This window comes from Ischnura elegans, chromosome 6 (assembly GCF_921293095.1).
Source record: "Ischnura elegans chromosome 6, ioIscEleg1.1, whole genome shotgun sequence".
In the NCBI taxonomy this organism is placed as follows: Eukaryota; Metazoa; Arthropoda; class Insecta; order Odonata; family Coenagrionidae; genus Ischnura; species Ischnura elegans.
The window spans coordinates 63,161,416-63,180,732 of NC_060251.1; the positions used below are offsets into that span (position 1 = coordinate 63,161,416).

General features: G+C 39.0%; 3 protein-coding genes across 3 annotated transcripts in view; 1 reads left to right on the forward strand and 2 right to left on the reverse strand.

Annotated features, from left to right (window-relative positions):
* The window catches only part of LOC124160869 (YTH domain-containing family protein 2), a 31,889-nt gene extending 27,503 nt beyond the window's left edge, over window positions 1-4,386 (reverse strand). Inside the window, exons 1-4 of the mRNA XM_046536976.1 lie at window positions 4,168-4,386; window positions 4,010-4,034; window positions 3,434-3,504; window positions 12-1,922 (exon numbers count right to left, since the gene is read on the reverse strand). Of these exons, the coding sequence (XP_046392932.1) occupies window positions 12-1,922; window positions 3,434-3,504; window positions 4,010-4,034; window positions 4,168-4,191 (2,031 nt within the window). The 5' untranslated portion in view covers window positions 4,192-4,386. The remainder of the gene's footprint in view (window positions 1-11; window positions 1,923-3,433; window positions 3,505-4,009; window positions 4,035-4,167) is intronic.
* Window positions 4,387-4,412: 26 nt separating this feature from the next.
* Window positions 4,413-5,471, forward strand: LOC124160870 (60S ribosomal protein L30). The gene is made up of 3 exons (XM_046536977.1): window positions 4,413-4,630; window positions 4,783-4,928; window positions 5,257-5,471. The coding sequence occupies exons 1-3, from the start codon at window positions 4,610-4,612 to the stop codon at window positions 5,429-5,431; spliced, it is 342 nt and encodes a 113-aa protein (XP_046392933.1). The 5' UTR covers window positions 4,413-4,609; the 3' UTR covers window positions 5,432-5,471.
* A 6,852-nt stretch (window positions 5,472-12,323) lies between these two features.
* Window positions 12,324-19,317, reverse strand: LOC124160871 (very-long-chain (3R)-3-hydroxyacyl-CoA dehydratase 2). Its single transcript, XM_046536978.1, has 5 exons — window positions 19,125-19,317; window positions 18,905-19,022; window positions 18,595-18,824; window positions 13,578-13,756; window positions 12,324-13,015 (listed from the first exon to the last, which is right to left on the reverse strand). Exons 1-5 carry the CDS (start codon window positions 19,214-19,216, stop codon window positions 12,930-12,932), a joined length of 705 nt encoding a protein of 234 aa, XP_046392934.1. The 5' UTR covers window positions 19,217-19,317; the 3' UTR covers window positions 12,324-12,929.

Here is a 19,317-nt window from a genome sequence, read left to right on the forward strand (position 1 = left end):
ACCTTTCCTACCTTGGGCATGCCGCCACCCACGTGGTTGGCTTGCTGCATGGCCTTCCTCTGATCCTCCTCCTCCTGCCGCTTCTCGTAGTGAACAAAGTCATCAAAGATGGAGGTAGAGTGGCGATACTGGTGAATAATTCGCAGGACTTGTTTCCCTTTTTCAGGAGGCACTTCCTGGGTGTCTCGGCTGTTGGTCACTGGTTTGTTCTCGTTGTTCTCGAGGCGGACATGCCGCAGCTGGGCATTGGGCACATCTTTCACGTAAAGCCACCTAACGCGGAACTGACCCTTCCACTTATCCTGAGACCACACTGAGGCCGAAGCACGATAGTCCACGGGAGAAGCCATCTCGGCCACTCCGCAGAAGTGCCCGGAGCCATTGACCGAAAATAGTAGGTACACGGGACCCTTCCCTTCCCTCTCCCTGAAAGCCACGTCCAGCCGCTTGTTACCGTGTTCCGTACTGCACCAAATCTCGTACTTTATAGATCGATGGATGTCGTCCTCGGAGTAAGACTTGATGACGAAGAATCGGGCCCCTTTGGCCGACAGGTCAAAGTCCGTCGGGTTGTAGTTGTTCTTGACGCGCAACTCATCCAGCACTGGGTGTGAAGGCAGGGGCGCGGGGGCCGAAGACGGCACAACGGGCCCGGGGGCCGCGGTCGCCCCCGGCGCGGGCACCACTGCGCCGGCCGCCGCGATGCCCGGATTGTGGTGGTGCATCTGCTGAGCGTGGTGCTGGGCGTGGGAAGGCTGGTGGTGCTGCGGCGGCTGCTGGGGGTAGTGATGGTGCGGGCCGTGATGGGCCATGCCGTGCGGCCCCTGCGCCTGCTGCCCCGGATGGCCGGGGGCTGGAGGGGCCATCTGTGGGGGCATGTTCTGCTGCCCCTGGCCGGGGTGGTGGTGAGGGGCTCCAGGGTACGAAGGCGCGGGCCCCGGTGCCGAGGGCGGGGCCGGTCCACCGGCCCTGTTGCTGCCACCTCCTCTCATAGGTCCACCCCAAGGGGGCCTAGGGCCACCGCCGCCGCCTCCCTGGCCCGACATCACTCCGCCACCGACCGAGGGCCCGGGGGCAGACACCGCCTGCGGAGGCTGCACTGGAGGAGCCACCGGCTTGGGTCCCGCGCCGTTCTTGCTCTCCCACGTCCCAATGTCCATGCCATGCTTGCCGGGGAGCATCGGGGGCGGCGGCATACCCGCTTTCTTCTTCACCACCGTCGTCGGCTGCTGCGGCTTGGCGGGCTGGCTCGCGATGCTCGCCCACGTCATCTTCTTTTGGGTGGGCTGCTGTCCACCAGCGCCTTGCTGACCGCCCTGTCCGGGCATGCCCTGGGCCACCATGCCCCCCTGACCCATCCCCACAACGTCCCCCACCTTGGAACCGTCCTTGCCATCGTTCACCTTGCCCAAGTCTGCCTTGCCGGCGTCACCCCCGAGCCCCAGGGCCTGCATGCCGTGCTCCATCGCCTTGACACCAGCGGCCACCGCGGCCCGCTCGTCTGGGACCGCGGCCGAGCCGTAGACGCCTGCAGCCGCCACTGCCGCGGCGCCGTCCCGGTAGTAGTCCTCATAATGTGGTTTGCGTGACATTGAGCTCCCCGCCGCGCCCCATGTGGAGTAGTCGCCCCCGTTGCCTCCAGCTCCGCCACCCCCGCCCCCACCGCCCCCGTGGAAGTAGTTGTATGCCGGCTGCGCCCCGAATGTGCCGAAAGCCCCGCCCCCTCCCCCGAACATGCCGTCCATTCCGTAAGAATCATGGCTGATCTGCCCTCCGTAGCCGCCAAGAAATGTCATGGGGTCACCACCATTGGACCAAGTGCCATCACCCACCCCGAATGCTTGATAGGGAAACGAAGTGCCGTAGTAGTTTGAAATGTATGGGTCCGAGGCCATGGAAGTTGATATGGGCGTGCTGTAGCCCTGAAGACAAAAGAGAAGACGACGGACAGGGAGGTTACAATGGTTGCGTTGCACTTATCAAACAGGAGTACTTTCAGTTTCAACTGCACAGCATGCCTTAGCTCTAAATATAAATAAGAATGTTGGCCGTAAATATCTCCAACGAATTCAATACTTGGCACCTACCTTTCGTTCGATTGGATGAAGGCTCAAAATCGGGAATGAAAATAGTGAAAAATTATACTTAATTGTTGGAAAGTTTTTAGATTTGTAGAACTATTACTAATAACATAGAATAACTTCTTCCTAAATATCATGGAATCAAAACAGGAGTTTAACAATAAAGGTAATGAACAACCTTACGATTAATAGTTCACGGAGATCCAAAACAGCCAATGACTGACGAAAATAAGTGCAACGCGACATACGGCGGCTATTAAACATGAAAATAATAAATGCGTGATAAAACTAACGATAAATATTTTACAAATGTGGCCCTAAATGTACCATAAGGTAAAAAGTGAACACTTTACGTGGCGATTTATTAACATAAAAAAGTGTTTGGGTTTTGTGGACAAATTATTTACACTGAACAGTTACGAGAATTAATGATGAAAATGACTGCGAGGAATTTAAGACTCCCAATCGATAGAGGCATTCTCTCACCAATTCTTAAGAATAGTTTAATGAACGAAAGAGTTCTGACTTAATTCGAATTTCTTTTGGCTGATACGACAAGTCGCATACTTTTTCAAACTCAACACAGATTAGAGGTTTCGAAAATTGAGGTTACCTATTATCGTCCGGAGCCCTATGACAGGCATTAGGAAATATCCCTAAGTTTTTGGCTTAAGCAACGATTTTTACACCCATTAGTCATACTAATGGTTAAAATGGGAAGGAAAAATTCCAGCTTCCATTGAATTAAGTGAAAGAAAATTCGTAGTGGCAGTGCTATCCATACTATCCTTCTGAAATACACGAACCAGCCTAATTCACTTCACAGGCTTAAGGTGACCTAACGCGAAAGGTTTACATCTGAGATATAAAGTACAAAGATTTACTGCAGTCGAGAATAGGTCTCACAATATGGTTTATAAGGACTGATTCAACGGCACATATTGGAGATAAACAAATCAAAACAAGACACAAGAGAGCTAAACTTGGGCGAAAAATGAGATTCCACAGTTATGTCACGTGATTTAAATATTACTCAGCACCAAAATGAAATTTCATCGAAAATGGGTGGCTCCTAAAATCATTCTAACTTTATCGAGATGGCAATAGAAAGGGATTAGTTAACTCTGACCAAGGCCAAATTGTTATCTAGAACGATTCAGTCACGAAAGACAGGAAACCAAAGACAGTAAACAAAACTATTAACTAATAAATACACTGTAAACGTTCATTAAATTTTCTGGCCAGAAAGGTTATGAGCACTTTCGCTGCATAAATCAGGCCGGAAATCGAGCACAAATGAGGCAAAAGATGAATCAGACACATCAAAGATCTTAATCAGATTTAAACATTACCTGGTGATGTTGCGTTCTCCATGAATCAAAGTCTTCATGTTCATTCACGTGGTCCTTAGGGCCATTTGAAACTGAAATACGTAAATGCCACAGGTAAGATTCAGATGTGAGAAACAGAACCGGTTGCCTAACACAGCCACTTATAAAGATTTTGCTAATTACAACGACAACACACTCAAGCGTTGCGAGCAGCTCATTAATATCAGAGTTCAAGAATAAGATCTAGATATATTATTGATAACAGTACATTCAAAACTTACGCCATGCTTTATTAATTGCACTAAGGCCTTTACGCACGACTTTCTAATGATAATCTTACCAAATAAACAAAAGTAAACAATACCGACGGTGAAACAATTTCAATCGATTAATCACAATATCAATGCAATGAGAGGCTACGACAACTTTAAAACTCATTAAAAGATATATAAAAACACATTTTCGATAACTTTCTCCATCAGCCATTTAACTTAAACACAACGCGAACTTTCTGGAGGAAAAATTATGTTATCGCAATAACTTTTCGATGACTAATAATACATATGACAGCGTGGACAAAGAATAACAACGCCATACCTTGATTCCCTTGTCCTTTCATCCGCTAAATTGATTGAAGAACAATCACATGAAAAGGATTAAATGAAGTTAGTACACTCCAGACGATAATCTCACTGTTTAAAAAACTCCAAAATACACTTCTGCTACTACGCCCCAGATATAAATTCCTGTTTTACCTGGTCTGACACGCCTGCTGACATCACCTAATTTCTGCACTTTTATTCCGTCTTTGGCACAAAGTTCAACAACTAAAACTTCAACTATTTTCTCAGCTATAGTCTGTAGGTCTTTTACAAAGTATAAACACAAAAAACAACCTAAAATTAAACCACACAGTCCAAGCACAAATCACTTCACGAAAGGAGCAATGGCGGCTACTTCAGGACCCATACTCAAGAAGGCATTCAAGAGCGCATGCGCAGAACGAAACTTGTTGAGAGAGTTTCCTTCGGTTCCGCTACGTCGATGAGTTCTTTAGCTTCCGGTACACTCGGAAAGTGGTAGCGGTTGTTGGTGCCTGTGGGATTTTACCGTGAGGAATAATCCACCTCTTCAAAGTTTGTTTAGTACAAACTATATCATCGAATTCGTGTTCAAAGTAATCTCAGCGGAATCACAATGGTTACCCAAAAGAAGCAGGTAATTAATTTCTGACTGTGTGATAATACTTGAAACCACGTGGCTTTTACGGAATTATATTTCTTATGATACCTCTCTGTTTTGCTAATTATGTGTAATTATCTTTTAATGTTGTTCATTGTTTTCTAAAAACTTTAATTCTTTAATTTTAGAAAAAGGCGATGGAGAGCATCAACTCCCGTCTTGCCCTCGTGATGAAGTCGGGCAAATATGTCCTTGGATTGAAGCAGACATTGAAGTCCTTAAGAAATGGAAAAGCAAAATTAGTCATAATTGCTAGTAATACACCACAATTAAGGTGAGACTGAGAAGTAGGTTACCCTCAATTGTGCCTCTTCATTTACTTAAATTCCGAGGGAGCCTATGGAGTAGTCTCAAAACTTCATACCCCGAAATTGCCTTGGCGCCTTGAAATCTTATGAATTAGTCGCCCAGTAAGTATGGGTGCCGAGGTTGTGTGGTTACTTTTAATTACAAATGTAGCGTGGAATTGATTCTTACATATATATGTAGTGTGGATTTGGGCTTTCAATAAGAGTCTTAAGGCATTAATTCAGCCAACGTGAATATTTTGATAGTGAGGCACAATGCAGAGCTCACCGGTTGTTTTTTTTTTTACTTTTCAGGAAGTCTGAGATCGAGTACTATGCGATGCTGGCGAAGACGGGTGTCCACCACTACTCTGGGAATAACGTAGAATTGGGTACCGCCTGTGGAAAATATTTCCGTGTGTGCACACTATCCATCACCGATCCAGGCGACTCCGATATTATAAGATCGATGCCTACTGTTGGACAGTAACTGTATCTTTATAGATGAATAAATTTTAAATTGTAATTTATAGACTGCCTTATTTAATTGCTGACCTGGAGGTGGTTCAAGTTCTCACTTAAAGTAAATTCATGCTCTGTTCTTCGGACCTGGCCTGGTTAACATGTTATTAACGCGTGCGAGTTGGTCATTACCCATGAATATGGAATAAACCTGTTAAGTATTGTTGACCTCATTTAAGGAAATTATCTTGTAGCCAGGTAACTATACAGTCGTCGGATCTTTTGGTTGTACTGCATGTGGTCCTCTGTTTCTCTATTCCGCTAGTAATGTTCATGATATTTCTGTTGGCCAGATAAGTCGAGAGTTAATCAACGACGCCCATGTAAGATGATGGGGTTGTTTTTTTCTCGTCAGTCAGAATGTCATTTCAGTTCTTCGTTAATAGTTTTTTTTGTTGAAGTGATGGGTGTTGACGGTCGTGGAACCAAATTGTAGAATTAGGCATTTGTAAGAAATGAATCATTGCACTTATATGGCGGGGGAACTATCTTTGATCGGTTGATGTTACGCGCTTCCTGATGCCAAGGGTTTTATGAGTTGTGATGCGTACTTGTGGTAAGTGATTTTTAGCTACAGATGTACAACCATGACATTGGGCCAAATTGTGATACGCAAACTGCATGATGAAGAGTAATTGCTTAGTCTCAATGGAGAGATGTCTCTTCACTCTCAAGTATTCTTACCATATTGTTCTAATAATGATCATTTTGATGGTGTTTTAACTATACTGATGCGACTCCTTGGAAGTGATACATGATTATGCCACTTAATGTAATCCGGCTGCGTCTATTCAGTGGTCATTCAATATGGTAAGAATACTTGAGAGTGAAGATACATCTCTCCATTGAGACTAAGCAATTACTCTTCATCATGCAGTTTGCGTATCATTCACTATTTTTGTCTACCACGTATTCATCCATCACAGAATGTACAAGAAAATTCTGTAGTGCTGCGATCAATTCCCATTTGCTGATGTAACAATGCATTCCATTCAATCGACGTTGGTTGGTGGCAATGGAGTCTTTGGAGACAAACTTTTTGTCTAAATCATATCTTGAGAAAATGGTAGTTTGCTGATTAAATGTGGTGACTGATAATACTAACTTTACTTGCTGATGGCTGTATATTTTGAAAGAATGATTTAAAAATTGTGGATATTAGGTATCGGGAGCCAATTTTATATGGTACAAGTAATTCTAATAATGTGAACATGGTATGTTGATTTTAATTGATATACCCACTGATTTCTCTTCATTCTTTAATTCTCTTTTTTTAATTCCAGCCATCCTCCTTAACTAGTTCTTTATACCTATTTTCCTTTCTCAGCATCTCCTCTATTTCACTGCATCATATAATTGACATCACATTACAGAGAGCTTAACTGTGGTACACCATTCACTCTCAATATAAGTTCCTTTTCTAAGTGTCACCCTGCATTTCTTCATTATTCCTACTTTGTTGAGTGCTTCATAATTTCTCTCTTTGCCTCCGTCTCATTCTTCATGTGGTGAGCATGGGTCCTTTTCCCCTTTCCTGCCTTGAGATTCACGTTTCTGTGCCAGACAATGTTTTCAGTCCCTTACCCTTTTTTTTTCATTTTAACATGTTTTTATAATCAACTATCAGCCAAGTCTCCATCTTTATATGCATTCTATCCGTTTGTCCAGGTCCTCATTCCCGACATACTGATCATCACATTCCTCACCAATTATGCTGAACAAATGGTTTCTTCTTATGGCATCCATCAACTTTCTGTCCTCCTTTATACTTGAATGCTCAAAACACTGCGCCATATAATAGTCTGGGGCAGGGGTGCACATAATTGAAAACTAGCCGGATACATGTTTTGGTTGAGAGAGAAAACTTCGGATTGACAAGTTGCTTCTTAAGATGAAAAAGATGTGGTGTGGTCACAATTTATAGCACATACAATAGGGGATAGTTATAACGACTCAAAGGAGGCAGCTAGGATGAGGATAATAGAAATTTGATTACCATAGTCTGATTAAGTTTAATGAATCATGGGCAAAGCCAATCATGCGGTGTTCCGTGATATCTCGTCTTATTATTGAGATTTGTATGCATTTGAATAAAAATATCAAGGATTAAATTACCTGATTAAAGTGAGTAAATGAGGTTTTTACAAATCTTATAAACCTGGAAATTTTTGAGGCACATGAAGTGTCAGGGAAATTCAGCATGAAATTTGAAGAGCAAAATTTTGTACCTGTCCCTTCTTCACAAGAATTCATGCCCAAAGTGTTGTCTTAGTTTTTGGGATTGATTACTTGTGGTGCTTCCACATCTGAGAAGTTAAGATTTTTTGTGAGCCTGGTCATGGGCGGATCCAGGATTTCTTTCTGGGAGGGGCACAAGGATACCTCGTTATACAAAACGAACTAAATGAGAATGGGACCGTATTAAAAATCTTGCATATTTTCAAGGGTCTGGGGGGGGCACGTGCCCCCCCCCCCCCCCCTGGATCCGCCTATGAGCCTGGTCACAATGCCTTAAAAGCCCATATCATCTAAATGTAGGAGTGTTTTTGTCAAACGACTGCAGAGAAATGTGAGCCATGCAGGGTGCTTTGGCTAGTGGCTGTTCGTTTTGATTCATGTCCTGATGTCGGGTGTAAATAGTGGATGAGCATGATGGATTTTATGTCTAGCCAATAATTAGCTCTGTTCGAAATTTTTATATCTCAAAAAATTTGACTAGTAATTCAGGCTTACATCGCATGCTTATTAGACCTTAGACACAATATTGCTGAGAGGTATTTGCTTACCACCACGGACATTGATGAATCTCCCCCCCCCCCCCCCAAAACAACCTTAACCCCTTCCACTTCAAATTATTTTCTGAATATCATGCTCCTATCCTCTCTTTATTTTTTCTGTGGTTCTTTTCAAATGGAACAGTAGGTATTGAAATGATAATTTTTAGTTTGTAAAAGACGTGGAATAGTGAAATAAAAAGTGGTTATTATTTCATATTGTTCACTTTACCCCCTTCCCTTTAAAACATCGAGAAAATAGCTACCTCAACTCATATAAAATCAAATTAAATTAAAAAAGAAGAACTTTGTGCTTTCACATTAATATTTATACCTGATGATGACGTCTAACGTTGAAACCATGGTCGTGAATAAATATTAATGTGAAAGCACAAAGTTCTTCTTTTTTAATTTAATTATGAATCGCTTTCACCAAGTTACGCCTCAAACAATCAATCATATAAAATCATTTTATTCCTTCCAATGCATCATATTTCTTGAGTTATGAGTTCTTTATGGATGTTATGAAATTCGTAAACTTTCAAAGTATTTTTATTGTTCCCCTAAATAGTACTAAAATTATGGAAATATGATTAGTAACCTCATCCAAATACCTACCTAACCTATACAGTACTACTAGGTAAGAACTACTATCAAATAACAATTATATAGTTATTACGAGGGTAACCAATAGATACTTAGAGATTGAGCTATGGACTTTAATACTTAGGATGATGATGAGCTAGGAATTTCTTATTTCTCAGACAAGTTTATTCATCGTTAGTCAACAATCCTAAGATTGGTTTGACGCACAAGTTTTTTTCCAGCCAAATTAAATTACTGCTATTTCAAATGCAATAATTCACTTTTCAAGGTCAATGGCTGGCATTCCAAAACCCCCAACTAATTCTATCGAGGTGACTCGTTTGTTATATTCTATTTACTTTGTATACATATTATGTTTGCAGGTGAGCTTTCGTGAGAGCCTAGAGTAATCAGCGGAACTGATAGGAATTTGTTTTATCCCCGAACAATTAACAGCATTAATAAAAGCTAATTTGAACAAGATTGAATAAATACTCGTTCAAACCAAATTCAAGCAGCCAATTCACTCACAACTAGCAGCTAAATATTTTTCCTTTTTTTTATTCCCATGCAGGTAATCAGCAAGAATCGCTAGATCTAAACATGTAGAATGCACTCGTAATCCTCACTCAGCAAAATAACGAAAACTTATTGTTTTTTCTATTTAACTGTATCGACCAGAAACCAACTGTGGGCATATGTCAGTGGGGCTCTTGGAGTAATGAATGGGCAAGATTACTTTTTCTCTAAGATGAAGGAAGGGATCCTGTCTCTAAAAATGAGCCTTTATAATATACGGAACAATTAGAAGTCTGCTTCAAGAAAGCTTTGAAGCAGAGACATGAGTACAAAAAAACATTGTTCACAGGAGAGGGAAAATTTAGTGTATTAAAAAACTGCTTGTGTAGAAAAATTATGCCATCTTTAACAATTCTATTAAAGCAAAAGTGTAATTGTCCTATTATTGGGGGCCATTGCAAGATGTGCCTTCAGGAATGGTGAAAAAATTGTCTCACTGATTTATTTCGCTGTCCTATTGAGTTGAGCTCCGTCATCACAGAACTGAAATGTTTTAAGGTCTATTCCCTCACGGACAAGTTATTTAGGATAAAATCTCTCTTGCGCAAAAACTTACATATTTTCAATCAATTTTGTGCTCTGCCTCAGAGAGAGCATGGTTAGCAGTGGTCTACATATCTCTCTGCCTTCCTAGTTAAAGAGAATATCTGTGCTCTATGAGATGGTGAACTACTGACCGCCTGTAGTTCTAAATCTTTGAAGCAAAACAAAAACACCACTGCCATTGAAGCCAAAGAGGGAAGGAGTCCACTACCCCCTCAAAAGTAAGGCTAATAAAATGGACATTGACCTCTGCCCACCAATTTCAAAATAATGGTATGGTGTCAGGAATACAAACGTATCATTTTGACTTCCAAACTTTTTGCCATTCCGGGAGATTCATCCTGCTATCACCACAAAAGCGCACACTACATCAGTACCCTAAAACCTCCAAAAAAAAGCCACCCTCTTCAAAAATCTGAGATCTTAAGTCAAAATATCCAATAAAATCTTAGATTAAGCATCAAGACTTTTTAATCATATTGCAATGACGTATGCAAACTCATAAGGATCTTTTCTCAATTCATTGAGCTGCACGCATAAAAAAAGCTTAATGAGTTCTACAAGGTTAATGTACGAAGGCAACAAAAACACAAAAAAGGTAACCAGAGACACAAACCTGTAGAGGGAATCACTTAATAAATAACACTGGGGAACAACCAATTAGTAGTATTACATCTGACACTTATTTTTGGCCTCTGGATATAAAAATGTCAGTTTTTATCAACCACATCAACTTTTTAAGCTACAGGATATCCTCTTTTTGTATCATATGTCACAAAAAAAATTTGCAAATGAATGAATTTAAAGGGAAATATTACCTTATATACTACCTACACAGAATAACTACCAATGGTTAAAAGATGCGTGTGAATTGAATATCAGCATGCAACCCGCTCCACACTGAAGCTTCCCACAAAGTAAATTTTGGATTACAAGCCTACGTCTAACTCTAGTATCTCCATAACATCAGTATCTGCATCTACAACTATGCACCTGTCGCTGGCCTCTTAGGGTGTCAATTTCCTGGTAATAGTCGCATAAGGTTAATGTCAGCCAATTTTTCCTATTTTTTTATTGCCTAAATCGAAAGACTTACTCTTGGAGAATGTATTTCATGCTTTTAAATTTTTACATGATGATATCTATTTTTCGCAATTAAATGAAAATCGAAAATTTTCAAGAGCACGAAAATGCGACGGCTATGTATGAATGCTGGGAAAAGTTTGTGTGACGTCATCCTGGTGCCGCCGTGTGAGGCCACCTTGGTGCGAGACTATGAGCGCTGCTACGACGCTGGCTGCTAGCAGGTAGCGTTTGGCTTAAATAAGGATTATTAATACCCTATCGAACGAGGGAAACATTCTGACCATAGGCAATTTTAACAGGTGATTATTAAGAGACGTATCCGTGAGCTCTGTGCCTCATGCATGCATTGGTAATCTCAGCCCATGTAAAACTCCTATCTACTTGCGCAGCATCTAAGTCCCTGTAACGTCACGTGGAGTGGCATCGCATGGGTGCTAATCTGGTCTTTTTCAAATGAGGTTAAAATTTACCATTAACACTCGTCTAAACTGAGATTTCTAAAACCAAATAATTTGTATATTATGAATACACTAATCGTGGGTAACGAATCACAATCAATGCCTTTTGTTTTCTTTGATGAAGGAAACTACCCTATTGGAGAGCAATGATACCTCTTTTGATCGATGCAGAGTGGTCACAATCACACAAGGTGTAGTGAAAAAACTAGGAGTTGTGAAAGAAAACTAAATAGTTTTGAAATAAGTATGCCTATTTTACCCTATAGCAGCTCAAAAATTGAAGCCAACAGAAAATGTGCTAAAAATTGTTTCCCAGTGTAATCTGTGAATCTATGAATCCTGCGCTATGCATCCTGTCACTGCCTTTATGCTACACGAGATATATCACGCTTTCAATACGAATGAAACCTCAACCGACTGAACAATTTCCTAAAAAACTATTAAAGTCCAAATTATGAAAAAAATATTGAATGTCATTTGGTTGTTCTCAAAATCTTTAAAAAAAAGTTTATTCACACTCACTTAAAGGTGTGAGAAGTAAGCCTCAAATTATGAAAAAAAAAAATATTTCTTCCTCGGAATGACAAAAGAAAACATGCATTGGTTAATTTGAAAAACCTGATGATTAAGATGCAAAATGATGAATACCTATTCATAAAGCCCACTGAAATGGCAACTAATGATCAAATAATGGCTATTAATGTTTTGGTGCAATTAAAAGTAAAATTTTAGCAATGACCAATTTACGATTGATTTCAGCCGCTCGTTAGAATGGGTAAAAAAAACTCCATAACTGATGAACTAAAATTTTTCACAATGAATAAATTCACTTTCATTTCATTCAACATATCCCCAGCTTTAATTCCGATTTAGTGTAAAACAAGCCACCAAAACTTACAACCTGAGTCCAAAATGATAATAAAAAGGGTAACATACAAACAAGTACAACAATAACAGATTAAAAATTATTTAACATCAAGAAAACAGTGATCTTCCATAATTAAGAATCAGCGCCTGAATGTACAGCTTTCATTTACATCCAGAATTAGGGAGCACCACTGCAAGTTCAAAGCTCCAATAAATCTTCTCATGGTCACTCCATGGTACTCAAGATGAGTGCATACTTGATTAAAATGGCTTTCTTTGTAACATTATCCTTGTGTCTTGAGCTATATTGGCAGTACAACATTCCAATTTTTGTGTTTCTATCTGCGAGGAATGACTTTGACTCAGTCTATACACAGGAGACTTCAGAGAGAGATGGTGAAATAAAATCACCGACAACTGAAGCTCAGACAAGAATACAGTTTGTGACTTGGAATGCAATAATTACAATGCTATATACGTAATAATATTATGGGATAACAGCCATGGTTCCAAATGTATCAAAGGTGTAAAAGGTAATTTGATCTATGCTCCAATGCATTGATATTTCAAAACATTACTTTGTTTTGGCTTTTTTACTTGGTTCTCCTCCAATAATTTTCCTTCTCTGAGAAAACATATGTAGGTACATCTGAGGAAACACTGAAACAATAGAAAGAAAAATGTCATTATACGAACTAATATCAAGTATTACTGAAAATTAATCACTATTTACATTTAACAAAATACATTTTGATAAAACTAGAGAAAAATAGGCTGCGAAAACTCAGTATTGTTTCTTCCTCACTCTGATGAACCCATAAACAGAGCCTTGATGACGGTTCAGAAACAGACTAAAAATACACACTATCTTTCAAATGAATTCAACCAGTAATATTACACATCAAACTGTATAAAACCAACTGCTCCCATGCTTCTATACACCACCTCTTCCAGTTATATTCTAAAGAAAGGCATTCATTGAGAGTAACTGTTAAGAACGCATTTTCAAATTATAATTTAAAACAACAGCCAATTCATCAAATTAGAATGGATCACAAGAGTGTTAAATAACCTAAAACACCAGGAGCATACCTTTCATTTGGATTAAAACATAGCCTTGTACTAATTTTTAAATATTTAAAGACATTCATTGTAAGTTATTCTCATTAATTATACATCTACACATAACATAAGAACAAAGACCACATTAGAAAAAACTTACATGGGAGGTAGAGGAACATTGTAAACAGAAGGAAATACCGATAACTGAAAGTTACATTCAGGTAATTTGGCATTTCCACAGTCCACAACTTGCTATGCGCAACACTCTCTTGCGCATAGTATAATGATATCAGTTCACCAGTCACTCCTATGGGATATAGGACAATAAAGAATGTGTACCTGCAAAGGAATTAATTCAAAGAATGAAAAAAGTTATGATAAGGTTGATTTAATACTCAAAATATAAATTATCAAGAGGAAGAAAGTTGAAAGTACACTGCCTTTCACAGAAAAATTGCTTCTATAAAATCAGAAGCTATTTTAATAATAATCTCAACTTTTCATTTAGCGTCACCAAGCTATCCCAGTACATTTTATCCCAATAAAAAAATGCACAAATTTCATATAAGTGCATCAATATTTCCATGCCTTGATGAGATCTTCCCTTTTAGAGAATTACTTAAATTGTCCATTGACATACATAACATTGAACAAAATACAATGGTTGCTTCATTATCAAACTAAAACTATATAATCTTGTGAGGCTTAATTGTAATTTCCTCCAGTGGCAGAAATGAATTAGAGGTAGTAATGGATGGTTTTTACAGGTTCACTCTAACATCCATGAATTAATTATCAAGAATTATAAAAGGCTTGTCTGAAAAAACAATGTCACTGAAATTATGAAACCATGAGAAACGTTCTAATTCAAGGTTTTCATGAAGCTTTGCATCAGAAACACTATCATAAAGGTTAATTTCCAGCAATCAGAGTTATAAGCTATGCCTTGGTTTTGGAGCTGGTGGCAATTTAACTTCCACTCTCAGCTACTGCCAGGTGCAACCTACGTTCTATTATTAATTTTTTATCAACATTTTGTTATTCTATATTATCTACCAGTAAAACTACTCCTACAGAAATTAATTGATAGTTATGAGAAGTGTAACAACATAAAAAAGGGAAAAAAATGGCACAAGGAGCTTAAGAGTGGGCTGACAGGCATTAATAGCAAACATTCCTTTGAACAACGTAAACAGTTCTTGGATTTCCATACGGGTTAGATGCTTCATCTCCATCCTAGCCAATGTTGCGAGGAATGACTAATTCATCGTCATCAGGGCCGTTATTGAATTGAGGATATTGAGTGGATAGCCGCGTCAAACCAATGTTAAGGCCTGTTTACACAATACCTTTACACGTACAAGTTAATGCCTGTTAGCACGAATGATTTTTGTGGACTGGAACGGAACATGTGCAAAAGCATGAACCAAATTCGATCAGGTTCTATTTTCTGTACATGCATTCGCACAAGTTGGTTGGTTATACGGTACATTTTCGTTTCTATTCACGTGTTCATACATTTAGACATTAACTCGTACAGGTTTATGTACCGTGTAAACAGGACTTTAGGATTATTGACCAGGGATAATGATGAGAAAAAATGTGCCACTTTCATCCATTCTTCGATAGTTAAGATTGCAAAAAAAAACAAAGTTTCCACCCATTTTTTATCAGGAGTAGAAGGCATCATTGGATTTCCAGTTCACCAACTCAATTGTGGAAAGCTGCACTTTGACAGAAGGACTCACAGTAGAGTAAAAAGAACTAAACTAGGTAATCATGCACGGAGGAGAGGATTAGCTAAGAAGCAGTAACCCAATAGGTTGGAGCTTATGAAATCATCAAATTATCTCTGAAAGATAAGACTATCAATTTTTCGCAGTGATTCATAGCTTGAGATGAAGGCAATGGTTCGAGAAACTGAAAAATATGAGCCTCTTTATTTCTCAAACTCTATCAAAAGGAAGGAAAAACGGCATTGTTGAACAAGCCCCTTCTTAAATACTATGATGATAGGGAGAGGATCAGTTAAAATAAAGGAGGGAAAGGTTGAAATCTGCATTCTAATCAAATCAAGTTGGTACAATCAAAAAATGTACGATTGTTGATCGTGGCATGTATTAATTATTTCATATAAATGCAGTAGATCTGGAACTGTTGAGTACGTATCATGAAAACTGATACCTTATAAAATAAAAAGCTAGTTCTCAAGCCACCTACACAAAAAAAAAGTTGGTCAAGTATGATGTAATTATGTACATTAAAAAATGGAATTTTAAAGGAGGATGGGCTTTGAGGAATTGGCAAGATGGGTAAGAATGAATGGCAGCAAGGCATTGGCATTCCTCTGTAAATTCTAGGTTACACAGAAATATGTATTGCATGAAAGAAGGTTGGGAGGGGTTTGTGGCAAAACAGCATGCAGGGAGGAGTATTTAATACACAAAAGCAAGCAGTGAGGGAATATTCCTTCTCCAAGGAGAATGGCTGTTGGTTAACACATGACCAGCTAAAAGCTATACCTTCCCCTAGTTCAAACTGTCCACAAACCAACAGCCTTGAAATGAAATAGCAAATATAGGCAGTGGTTAGGAATAAAACTTAGGCATAAAATTATGTTGTGGCATAGCATTCGCTGCTTTAAAAAAAAATTATGTTGACAAAGATTCCAAATAATGGTGAAATAAAATGAGTACATTTGATTATTAACATAGAAGGAATGCATTATTCATACTTTCAGGTTATAAATATGTAATTATTTTGAGATGATCATAATTGAGAAGAGCATATGCAGTCATCATTGAAAAAGAGAATGAAGATATACCATTCAACCTTGAAATCGATGTATTGTGCCTCCATTAAAGAAATTAATTGGATAAAAAGACCTGATGGGAAATTAACTGAAAATGCAGAACAGCATAAAAAATAACTAGAACCAGCAAGATACAAAATATTTACAAAGAATAGTTCGTCGCTGAATCCGCATAAATTACAGGAAATTCAGCTGGGGGTTTAAGGTAAAATAATAGTCCCTACATCATTTTTAGTTTTAACTTAAAGTTGCGATACTCCATACCAACGTTGCTGCATAAACAAAAATATTGTGGAAAACTAGACACTTCACTTAACATCTACATTAACACTATTGGCCACAATGACAAACATTCACAGGCATATCTATTATGTGTATGAGTGAACAAGTTGCACATCCCCCCTTTAACATAAAACATTTTATAACCTTATGGCCAAAAATGAATGAGTTAATCCTTTCGAGACGGCGGAGTTTTCGTCTTAGTATGACTGCTGTACTGAGCCCTAGGAGACTCTTCTTTCTCGCTCATGGTACGGAGCATTTTTGGAGGACATTCATAAAGAAGGGTCTCGCGGATAATTACATGCTTTCAGCTCCAACCTTTTTCGACCCCTCCCAGCAAGGACTCCGCATTATCGCAGACTCCAAGGGTAGTTGTGCTCCCTCCTTTCCGGGTTTATGGCCATACATGTGGCATTGGTTCGCGGTTAACTTATGGATCGCTTATTTGTATTTGGCATATGTATACTTGTTGCTTGCATGTAAATAGCAGACTTTGAATTGAATTCCTCATTTTTTTCTGAGCATCGTCAAATTTTAAACGAAGTTCTAAGGTCAATATTAACGAATTTAATGTTGCAACAATTTCCATGTTGATGTTCATACAGAACTAAAGATATAAGTCAATATTTATCACAGAATTTCATTTAAAATTTGTAAAAGCTGCTAAAAAGGCAAAGAATTCAATTCTTAGTTTATATTACTTGAGAAATGAACAAATATTTATTTCAAAAACTGACTGGATAAACAATTGTATGACCGCTGTCCTTTACCGCTAATAGGGGTAATAAAAGACGAGGGGTCAGGGTATTTGCTCCCGGATTCCGAGGGTAAAACCTAAACCCCGAAGCGTTGGGTCCCAAAACAAAGACGGCGTAAACCTGCGACCGTCATAAAAGGGGGAGAGCTAGAAAACATATATATATATGGCTTTCGTTCACTTGCGTAGAAAAATCTCAGACGAAAATATACGCTTTTGTCTCCCGGGTCAAGAAACGTCCACACGTACATTTACATATCTTTTGTAGGGAAAAGGTTAATATCACATCCACCTGAGTCATTTCATTAGCTAGTATAAATGCGGAAAAAGGGGAAATAATTAAGGAAAAAAGGGCTATTTTTCCTCATCTCTTGATGCATTTTTCATCTGAATTCCGCCATATCACAATCCAGTAACAATCCCACTTAATCCTATAGGGAACTAATCCTTGGGAAATACATGGCATGCCTGCTAAAGAATGCCCATCTTCTACCAACAATAACATTATCTTTGATATAATTGAATAACAACAATAAGGTCTGAAGTAGGCAATCATACCTTTTCAGCATCTCACAATTTCCTCATAGCCTTGGGACCAACCATACGAGTCATTATCTCATAAAATTGGTGGCGGATCTATGGGGGGGATTTAGCCCCCCCTTGGGTATCCAATTTACACTAGATAGATTGGTAATTTTTTTCCGACCCCCAATACTACAGGAGTTTTTAACCCCACTTAGCCCCCCCTTTGTCCCTACGCTGAATTCGCCACTGCATAAAATCATTTTGTCTCACAAGAATCTCAAAAATGGGAATAGGCTATCTGCAAATAGATTTTCCACTTTCTCGTGGATCTCCAGTGAATTCTATTTCAGGAATGATTAGAGAAGAAAAGGTCTCATAAACATCATAAAATACTTATTTCACAAGCGAAGGAGGTACTACCCTTAGGAAAATCAACTGTTTAGACCCTTTTAAGTACCTTAAAATAACTATCCAAAATTTTATTGATACTGTACCAGTTTTCACCTCACTTGCAATACCCACACAACAAGTAAAGGTTCTAACATCTAAACAGCCCTCTTAAGTATAGCATATATAAGTAATTATTAATAACTTTTCAACAAACTCGGATCCTTAAAATTCAGTTTACAGTCCTATTAAAGGGCCTCACAGTTTAAATTAAGTAATTCCACACATTATCTTGAGGGCCATTCCACGTCTTATCACCACATTAGCCCCCATATACCCAACAACCTTGAAAACGAGTTCAAGTAATATCGGCTATCAAGCTATTAATAAAGCCAGTGATTGGAGTCCAGTTACCTGCACCAGATGATGAAATATGGAACGTTGCCCACAATATTCACGGCATAATAAGAATATCTTATAATTTCCGTGATAGTCCATGCGAAAAGCAAGAGTAGAAGGCCGATGCTTTTCTGAGATTCTTCAAATGGAATGAGGACCCCACAAACTGCCATCACACGGGAGAGGACTTGAAATGTGGTGATCATTACATTTGATGGTACAAATCGAAGGGCAGCATGGATTATCTGTAAATAAATGACACTTCAATAATAAAATATGTCTCGTATGATGGAATTGTAATTGAATAATTACATCGGACAATTACCTCTAACACAGCAGCGTTCTGAAATATTATCAGAGCAAATTTGACTGACTCCCACAAATTTTCATGGCTTGTAGGTACGAAGTAATACTCCAAAATTAAATAAAAAATATAGCTCCATCTAAAATTGAAACAATAGTCACCATGAAATGTTTCATGTTTCTACATGGAAATAAATAACCAACAGAATCTTCTTTAAATATTGAAATAGTACGCATCTTACCCTAGCACTTGCGCAAAATTGTACAGGAACAAATATCCTTTCAAGAGGATTCCAGGCCCCTTTTCTGCCTTCTTGGTAGTTTTACCAGCCATGTCTTCTCAGTGCACGATGAACTTGCAGTTTCACAGGTGTTGGAGCTTTCACTATGGACGGGATTTGAACACAACGGTAAAATTACGGCTGGTTTGACTTG

Bases quoted from the DNA above. Each gene is read 5' to 3' on its own strand.
- LOC124160870 (XM_046536977.1), top strand. From the start codon at position 4,610: ATGGTTACCCAAAAGAAGCAG. The intron at 4,631-4,782 runs GTAATTAATTTC...CTTTAATTTTAG, and splicing joins TGGTTACCCAAAAGAAGCAG to AAAAAGGCGATGGAGAGCAT. The intron at 4,929-5,256 runs GTGAGACTGAGA...TTTACTTTTCAG, and splicing joins AGTAATACACCACAATTAAG to GAAGTCTGAGATCGAGTACT.
- LOC124160871 (XM_046536978.1), bottom strand. From the start codon at position 19,216: ATGGCTGGTAAAACTACCAAGAAGGCAGAAAAGGGGCCTGGAATCCTC. The intron at 19,023-19,124 runs GTAAGATGCGTA...TTTCAATTTTAG, and splicing joins AATTTTGCGCAAGTGCTAGG to ATGGAGCTATATTTTTTATT. The intron at 13,757-18,594 runs GTAACTGGACTC...ATTCCTTTGCAG, and splicing joins TATTTCATCATCTGGTGCAG to GTACACATTCTTTATTGTCC.